Raw genomic sequence first — 9,145 nt, 5'->3', positions numbered from 1 at the left:
GCAACGTTTGGTGTATTTGTGATTCCAACTGAGGGCAAAATGTGTTTCCTGTAACCTTTCCTGAAATGGCTGCTTGTAGCAGCAGTTAATTACTCATCCTGTTCTTAGAAACACAGAGGATTGCTGGAGAAAGGCATTTGCTGAAACTAGAAACTCCATGCCTACAAATCAAAGAGGACCCCTGTACATACAGGATAAATGCACATACCTAGTTTTGCTTACTGAAAGCACAGGTCAAGTTCAAACTGTATACATAAAACAGATGCAGCATTTCTGCTGCAGTTTCCCACCTTCCTAATTTGTATCACTCAGCTCACAGAACATATTAATGGGCTTTATAGCCTGACACTTGGATTAAAAGATACAAGTGGTCTATCTTCGGTTCTAAGTAATATTCACAGCCATTATAAAAAGATCACAGTATTAGCAACAGCACATTCGCCAAAGCGTTGCTAGCAGAGACCTACTAACTTGCTATAAAAAGCATATATTTGTTTGACTGACAGTGTAAGGTGCAACGGAGTCACAAAGTTGAGTAGGGCTTGGGGTGGGGTGGTGGGGAACACGGACTGGAGCATGCTTTGAAGGTACAGAGATATGGGCAATCCGAAATCTCTTTGGAAACCTAAGAAACCTCATGAAAAGCACATCAGCTTCATTACTAATATATCAAGTATTCCATTATTATATTAAAACATCTTTATTTCTTAAGTCATGGAGTTGAAACCCTTTAGAATATAGGAAAACACCCAGCATACAGGGCTTTCAGACAATGAGCTGCTAGATGAAAGAGGGAGGTGTGGAAGCACATAATAGACAATACCCTCCCCTTGTGTTCCTGTTCCTGTCTCTTTTCTAACTTGGAAGTAAAAATTACAAATGTTATTTTTAGGATAGAGAGGTGTGAAATCTTCCTTTGAAAGAAGTATAACGTGTGAAGGCAGAAAGGAGGGATCAACAGGGCAAAGCTGCTTATCTTCTACAAGATGCCAGCTCAGAACACACCCCTTTCTTCAGCATTTCTTTTCCTTTGGTTGCTTTAGGCTACGCATGCTCCCCACTGTGAAAGCCACATAATAAAATACCCAGCAGAACATAATACATACTCAAAAGCTATAGAATCTTAGAAGGTCACTTAGGCCTCATTCCTGTCACTGATCTGTCCTGAGAGTTACATCACCATCTCAAGCTTGGTAATCCTGCCACACTGTGAAAATCATAACAGGGATTTCCATGCAAGGAATCACTTCCTTTTCCTAAGGAACTTTGGATCACGCACCTAGTCAGTTACAAGTAGTGAGAGCAAGAATGCATGTCCATGCCAAATAGTCCAGAGTTTCCTTGTTAACGCACTCCCTGGGGTACATGGGTTCCAGGTCCAGCCCTCATCATTGCTGGATGAAGAGACAAGGGCTTTCTAATCAGCTGTACAGGAAATTCTCAGTTATGGATATGCCTGCATGTTTCTGCTCTCACAGATGTTACATTCTAAATTAAGAATCATTGGTCAAAGCAGGGACTCTGTCTCATTTTCTAATTTCTGAAGGGAAAAATCTCCCTGCTAAGTTACCTAGAAATTCACACAGTTGCTAGCATGGTGTAAGAAAGGAAATGGTTGGTATAGGTTCCTTTAACCAGTTTCAAACCACTCAAGAAAGGTAACGGTCACGATCCAGTAATAAAGAAGGAATAGCTTACCCCTTTCCAAGGATCAGGGCTCACTGGAAACTCCCAAAGGAGGTGATCTCCAAGTAGAGATGCTTCCCTTTTGGCTGCCAGCCCTTAAACGAGATAAGGGAGTGGTAAACCCTTGGTTTACCTTTTCCAGTTGCACTGGTGAATTGCTTCCACCTGTGCTTCCAGGGCTGGCTATGTCCCTTCACCAGGTGCTCAATCACTGGTTCAGGCCATGACCCAACAGTTCTCATACACATGGTTATTGAGTTCCAAGTGATCTGGTCTCTCACAGCCCAAATATGTACTACTAGTTAAAGGAAAACAAGTCTTTCCAGACAAGCCTCCCATGAATGCTGAAGTACTGAGAGCAGTTAAAAAAAAATCTTAATTTGGAGCATTATACACCACGGCCTTCCAAAATTTCAAGAAGGTTCAAAGTGAAAAATGAAGTCAGCAGCTTTGCATGTGCCCAGCAACACAGACCCAGACTGCAGGAATGCACAGATGCATATGTTGGCAGCTGGTTTCCAAAGCTGTGAGCAGACACCTAAATGCACTTAAAGATCTGGATCCACAATAGCAAACAAGGCCCAAAAGCTCTTCAGTGAGTTAGAACTGTCTATATATACTTTCTGAACAATTATAGCAAGAACTGACTGGAGATGAAAAACTTATACTCTGACCAGTTTTCAAAGCTTCAAAGATGCTTTAAGGCACTGGCCACATGTTGGGGAATTCAGCTTTTATAGCTTTGGGCACACCTGTTCTGTAAATAAAGAAACCTCTCATCTCTCACACAATTCATTTCTATGCCAGTTAGAAAACAACAAAATTACTCCAAAGAAAATAATCTTCAGCCTCATTGCAAAATAATTATATTCTATTCTAAGCACAGTATTTACCTTTCCATACGAATCTCACTAATCTCCATTCAGTAGGTGATTGGAACAGTAAACGATCTCCTGGGGATTACTTGGTGGTTGCACACCAAATATGTCTGCCAGACATGAATGAAAGGAATGTTAAGAACTTGTTCCTTTAAACTGGCATTAAACGATTCAGTCTATTGTCTGCTTTGATGAAAGCTTCACATGTAGAATATCAAGAATATTTATTATGAATTGGCCATCATTTATGCTTTTGTCTTCTAGCCAATGCCTCCAAATTGGCAGGCCCACCCCACACAGTTCCAAAAACATCTTTCTCTGTCCTTAAGGCAGCTTCCAGTGGCAGTTCTCTTCCAGCTGTGACCACCTTTTTCACAGCCCGAATCACACTAGCTGGGCCCTCTGTGTACTGACTCAGCCAGGCTCGAGCTTCTTCTAGTGATCCAGTTTCATCTGAAGAAGACAAGGTCCCATCTGACAGCCCGAGATGCAGAGCTCTCTCAGGGTCCACCCCACGAGCCCCACTCAGCAGCTGGAGGGCAGCTCTACTGCCAACGATTCGCACCAGCCTGGCAGCTCCTCCCCAGCCTGGCACCAGGCCCATGTGCTTATGGACAAATCGAATCTCACTGCCTGGCGTCATCAACCTGTCAATGAAAAACAGACATTCAGAGGTCAGTCTGGGCAGTGACTTCAGTTCTCAGCTCTCTGGTATTCACTTCTCTATTTGTTCCCTCCTGCTTCCAAATGAAAGTGCAGTCTGACAGTTTACAGCCAGAGCTGTAAAATCTTAACTTTTACATCACTGGTGCTTCATTATGTTTCCTGTTGTTGTTGTTCTAATTTAGAGAGTCCACCCAAGTTTGATTTTCTAACTACTCACTGCAGTAAAAGGGAGGTCAGAATGGATGTTCTATTTAAGCCACACAATGTGTAACAGAATTCTATTTATGCCTTATGGTGCGTAAAAGAATTGCTCCTCTCCAGGACATAGTTTTCAAATATTTCACATCTTTACTTCATTTCTACAGTCTGTCACCTTCCTTGTTTAAGAACTCACCTCAGGGTTGATTAAGTTCTCTGCTTGAAGGAGCTCTGCTGCAGTGAATGGTACTCTCTGCATGGTACTCATACTGACACATTGGGTTAGTGGAAAAAATCTCTTGAAATAGAAACATGAAGGACAGATGTACAGAAGCAGGCCAGTACTTCTCATTCTTAAGATATGATTCTGTGGCGTGGTTGCTTGCTGCTACTTCTAACACAAGGCCCGTGAATTATACTTGTGAGGCAGATTAACTTCCATCCAAACACTAACTGGCTTTTGGAAGATAAAACATGTAATACTAAGATCTACGCATGAATCTGTTTCCTAACAATTCAGTTTTCTATACCAAAAATACCAAGCTGAATAGCTTTAAAAATGGAAAGAAAAATCTTCTTTAAAAGTGGATCTGCTTCTGGAAACTCACTGTTCCCAAATCTGCTTAGTTATTGTTAATTGTGAGTTTGTTTGGTTGCTTTATTTTTTTTCCTTAATGAGAGCACTATCACCATTCACAATGTATTACAAAGCACCAGGGCTGAAGAGCTTACAATACTTTATCCCATCCCCAATACAATGCACAAAAGCAACAGCTGACATGCCAGATTGCATGAAAGCCATTTTGTGGAGATAGTGGAGGAAGGTTAATGTGACAAAAAGAAGAGAATGGTGTTGCAGGGGAAGAAAGGCTTTTAGCTAACATGAGCAAGTGCTTCCCAAATGCAACAAATCCCAAGGGGTTCAGGTCTCTCCTCTAAAAATTCTGCAAGCATTCCAAAATTCCTTTCTTACTGCAGCCTACTTTGCAATTTGCTGACACCCAGTGTCCTATTGGGAAAGCGATAATGAAAACATTATAATGGGCTTAATTCTAGCTGTGCTGAGCAACACAAAGCGTTAAAAAAAAAGTGGTCATACTCAGCGAGTCACACCATTCTAGGTGATCTGTAGGCAGCCTCATAACACAGACATAATGGATGAGTAAGGTGGTGGCCCATTTGTTGAATCTGAGATTGTGTAGGCACTTGGGTTAAGGCCATAGGGCCAGATGTGTCAGTGAACACACTGTGGCAAAGTGCATGGATTCATCTGGTAAGTACTGGCAACACAGCTGGAAGTTCACACGTAAAGCTGAATTTTATATTAGAAGCATGGACAATCTCTCAGTATCATCAAGGAAAGAAAGAATTTACTGTGTGGGAAAGAATATGTGACCCTGCTCTGTTGTCACCCTCTTCAGAGAAAATGGAACCAAATGAGCTGAAAGGAAAATAAATGAGTTGTCTGGCTGCAAGTTCCAGGCTCTCACGGGGATTCACCTCTCCATATAATGCATCTTCCAACAAGCACCACAGAGAAAACTAAGTGGTCAACAGAAAGTGTAAATGTAGTCTCTGCCTGTCTTCAAACTTAAGGAAGATGTCTGTTTTTTCAGGCTTTTCAACTATGAATCCTCTCCAAAGTTATGTCACTTCTTTTAGAAACCGCCCATCACACTCTCCATTTAGTTTCTCTGCACAATTCCAATCCTTCTGCTCAGGGAAGTGAAGGAGACTTGAGCTCAGATTTTGCACATTCCAAAAGGCAAAGGTTGCTGATAAGCTGCCTGGAACCAGCCTTGAAATATCACCAGATGCAGCCTTGCATAAGTATTTCCCTCTCTGTTTTATGAAAGAGGTTGAGTCTGTCTTCTGAGACATGACAGATCAGATCTAACGTTAGATGAATTTATGTAACAAAAAGTACATCAAACACTACTAAACACTAAGATGCAGACATCAAAAAAGGGAAGACAGAAGCACCATTCTATTCTTGAGCTGTTTATAGCTTATTCGTCTATTACTGGCCCTGTCTGAAACACAACAGGAGATGAATACAAAATGAGTCCCTGATGTGACTTAGTATGCTTGTATTTGTCTTCTAGGTCAAGAGAACCAAAATCTGGGTCTCTTACATCCCAGGGGAAGGTCATACAACAAGGCTCCTGGACACATGCCTTCCCTGTCCTAAGAAAAATGAAAATCTGTTGCATGACAATGCTGAAAAAAGCATTTATCAAATATAATTCATATACAGTGTAACTGAAGGACTTCAGAAGCAGAGAAACATCCCTCAGAACAGTGAAGAGCAGTGAAATCCCTGTATCTTAAAAGGCAGAAGAAAAGTTAAGGTAATAGAAGCACTAAAGAGCAGCATAAACCTTCTCTAAGAACATTATAATTCCATATTACAAATGCTACAACACCTATAGGAAGAGAGCACAGCTACCAGGGGCCACATCCAATTTTGGGTTTCTGAAGCAAATGAGCTGCAGCAAATATTCCTGCTGTGCATCTCAACGTATTCTCAAATCTGCTAAATGTTACAAACCCTCCACTTTCAACAGGAGTCCTTTGCTGACATCTTATTGTGGCCACAAACTGACTGTCACATCACATCACTGACAATGCACGTGAGAACACCGTATTTGCCACTACCAAGCCAGCCAAATGAGTCCCATCCTTGAGCAGGCACACTTGCTTCCTTAAAGGCAGCGTTCCCTTTGAGCTAAGAGTGATGCTTCCTGCACTAATGCACCTTCCAGCTACTTGAAGCTAGAGCATACACAATGAAGGCTGAAAATGTAATGCAAGCTGAAATGTATGTTCTAAGTTTTTCAAATCAGCTTTTTATAGCACTCCTGCTACTGAATTGCTCCATTAGGTACAATCAGCTCCTTGGGTAGAATACAGACTGTTTTACAGTCTGTGCTGGTCCTCACTTCCTCATCTACTGAACTTCTATGATTTGAATTAAATTCAGCATTGACAAAGCAAAGGCACTACTGACAAATACCTACCACATTACACATTTTAAGTTTCTGACATTATGATTCTGAATGCCATGATGGAAAAACGGATGCCTAAAACACTAAACGTGCTGTTAGCAACCTGGATTTCATTCCCAACCCTGTTTGATTCACAGTGTCACATAAGGACACAGATCCTTACTTCCAGTCTTCTCCTGTGATCTGGCCTGACACACATCAAGGAGGGAGGCAGCCAGTATCACACAGGGCTGCAGCACCTGGTTCTCAGATACAGTTGTCCCAGAGAAGGCAGCCAGAACTGCAGGAGCTGACTTTCATCTCTCCCACAAATACTTTGGCTTCCCACCACTTCCTCTCAAGTCTCCAGTCAACACAAATAACAGGCCTTTGGGTCATATATGTTCTCTAACCAAATACGCTAGCTAACTTTTTCCATACATTTTGGTAACTCCATGAAATAAACCTATGAATTTGGGTAAATCTATAAGGTGATTGTTTCTACAAAGTGATGATTCTGTAAAAGAGTCAAAAGCCTTAAGATGCTCAATACTCTGTGAAACCAGCAGGAATGCAGTACTGACATCAAAAGCTTTCGGACAACAATCCAAACCACATGCACATCTATTTTAAGCACAAAAACATAATAAAGAAGAAAAGAAACAACAACAGGAAAACGGTAACAGAAAGGAGGGAACCAAGAGCTGAACATTTGTTTTAACCACCAAACAATAGAAGCACAAAGTTAATATATGATTCAATAAAATTTTGCTGATGTCTGTGTTTTTCTAATACACCCATCAATATGCCATCAGCTTAATTAACTCTTGTTAAATTAAGCAACAACTGTGCAAAACTGACAGGTGGCCAAAGCAGCTTTTTAAAATAAATGCTGCTGGGAAATGTAAGTTCTAGAGTTTATTAGAGGTCAGACATTACATTGCCAGCGGATGGTGTTAATTGTGCTAACAGAAACTGTTTCACCACGTGGACATTAAAATTTGAGGACTTTGCTTGCAAGTGATAAAAGCTCACAAGTAACTGGCTCAGGATTTTGCACCCTTACTTGGTGAGTGCTAACAGGACCATCAGCAGTTGCATTAGCTCTTAAATCCACAATGAACTGTAAGTGAGTTTGAACATCCCAAGTCCACGGGCCACTTCTTCCCCTATTCTACTGCAGCTTCCCATCTCTCAAAATACAATCCTTGCCCCATCATCTCAGCTGCACACTGTCTCACTCCACCTTCCTTACACTTCTCCATCATCCCAAGTGGCACAGAAGATGGTATTGATGGTGGGTCTTTGCTTGCAGCTAGTGTCTGTGATTCGGGCAGCAGACAGTTATACAGGTAATATCCATACTTTGGCTTCCCTTTCCTTATTCTCCTCATGCAAAACCCACCAAAACAATAACAAACAAAAAAAAAAAGAGCACTGCTCTTAATCCACAAAATGCTGCAAAAGATGTGCAACAGATTGGATATTTTTAGCCAACTAAGGTGTTCTATGGAGCAATAAGTTAAAATCAAGTAAGGGAGAATTATGTCTATTGAATTTACAGCATCAGAGTAATAAACTACCAGTTCCTCTATCTGTGTAACAAAAGCTCTGATTTAGGAACAAAAGCCTTTTACTTCAGCTTGGTCCCTCACACCACATAGATCAAGTACTATCTTCCAGACAGCATACTACATCTTCAGCTTTGCAAAGAAAATAGCTTTAAAGTAGATAGCTAAAAAACTTAACTTCAGATGAGGTAAATGTGGGCATTTGGGTGTAAGAGTATTTTCCTTAAAAGAAAGGAGCCACCATACGTTTCTTTCACAGAAGGAAAAAGCACTGCCATAGGTCTCTAGAGTGCAGTACATACTATAGGATCTGAGCAGATGGAATCTCCAAACTGTCCATCTTGGCACATAAAAACCAGAGTCCATCTGTGCCTGAGGAGATACAAGTATGCAAAGCGGCCTTCAGCCAACAACAGAATAAAGCTCTTCCTATAGCCACAAAAGTGCCAAGCAAACCTACAATCAGTGCAGTCATCCTGAAGCTTGGGCAAGGCCATCACAGAAGCAGTCAAGCACTGCTGCCAATGCACACTACCTTGAATGGTTCACAAAGCAGCACATGACCACAGTTTGGATACTAGCTGCCTTCCCCCCATTTTCTTTAGCAGGGGGATGGCCCTGCAAGTGATCTCATGCTCAATCAACGTCTGACACCTGCATGTCAAATCTCAGTCAGAACAATACCTCATACCTTCCCAGCTGATGTATCTAAACCCTGCACTCCCCACCAAACACGTACAGATGTTAACACATGCAAAAAACTGCAGAATGTTCTTGGTGTTAAGGTACTATGAAAGTCAAATTCTTAAGGCCTTGTATATGAACTTTCTGTGGCAGTTTGACACAAAACTCCCCCAGAATCTTTTAACAACAAAAGCAATTTCTGGGTATAATTGTGAAAATAAGACTTGAATATGAACCTCTGCCTTGATATTTTCAACAAGCCACACAAAGCCTGATATAACTCAAGTGAAGGCTCAGTTCATGCCAATGGAGACCTAAGTTGGAAATTTAATACACTGCAATTAAATTATAATATTGTGTTCTATTAGTGACAACTTGTCTTGAATAAGTATTCAGTCTCTCAAAAATATTCTTAGGACTATAAATCTTATTAGAAAGGCTGGGAATACTTTTATTAGTTTCATTTTTAATGGAA

General features: G+C 41.1%; 1 protein-coding gene across 6 annotated transcripts in view; it reads right to left on the bottom strand.

The window, feature by feature from the left end:
- Positions 1-669: 669 nt before the first annotated feature.
- ECHDC1 (ethylmalonyl-CoA decarboxylase 1) overlaps positions 670-9,145 on the bottom strand; it is a 36,957-nt gene continuing 28,481 nt past the window's right edge. For 4 of the 6 annotated variants that reach the window (XM_015858540.2, XM_015858538.2, XM_015858539.2 and 1 more), the window contains one exon: positions 2,772-3,211. In XM_015858540.2, coding sequence (XP_015714026.1) covers positions 2,806-3,211 — 406 coding nt within the window. In that variant the 3' untranslated portion in view covers positions 2,772-2,805. Of the gene's footprint in view, positions 3,212-4,446; positions 7,802-9,145 lie in introns of those variants that run through there. The other 2 variants (XM_032443523.1, XM_032443524.1) reach the window with 2 other exon arrangements.

The sequence above is a fragment of the Coturnix japonica genome, chromosome 3 (genome assembly GCF_001577835.2).
Source record: "Coturnix japonica isolate 7356 chromosome 3, Coturnix japonica 2.1, whole genome shotgun sequence".
NCBI classification, from domain to species: Eukaryota; Metazoa; Chordata; class Aves; order Galliformes; family Phasianidae; genus Coturnix; species Coturnix japonica.
Note: the sequence above shows the minus strand (reverse complement) of the source record. Positions and strands in the feature narration are given on the sequence as shown.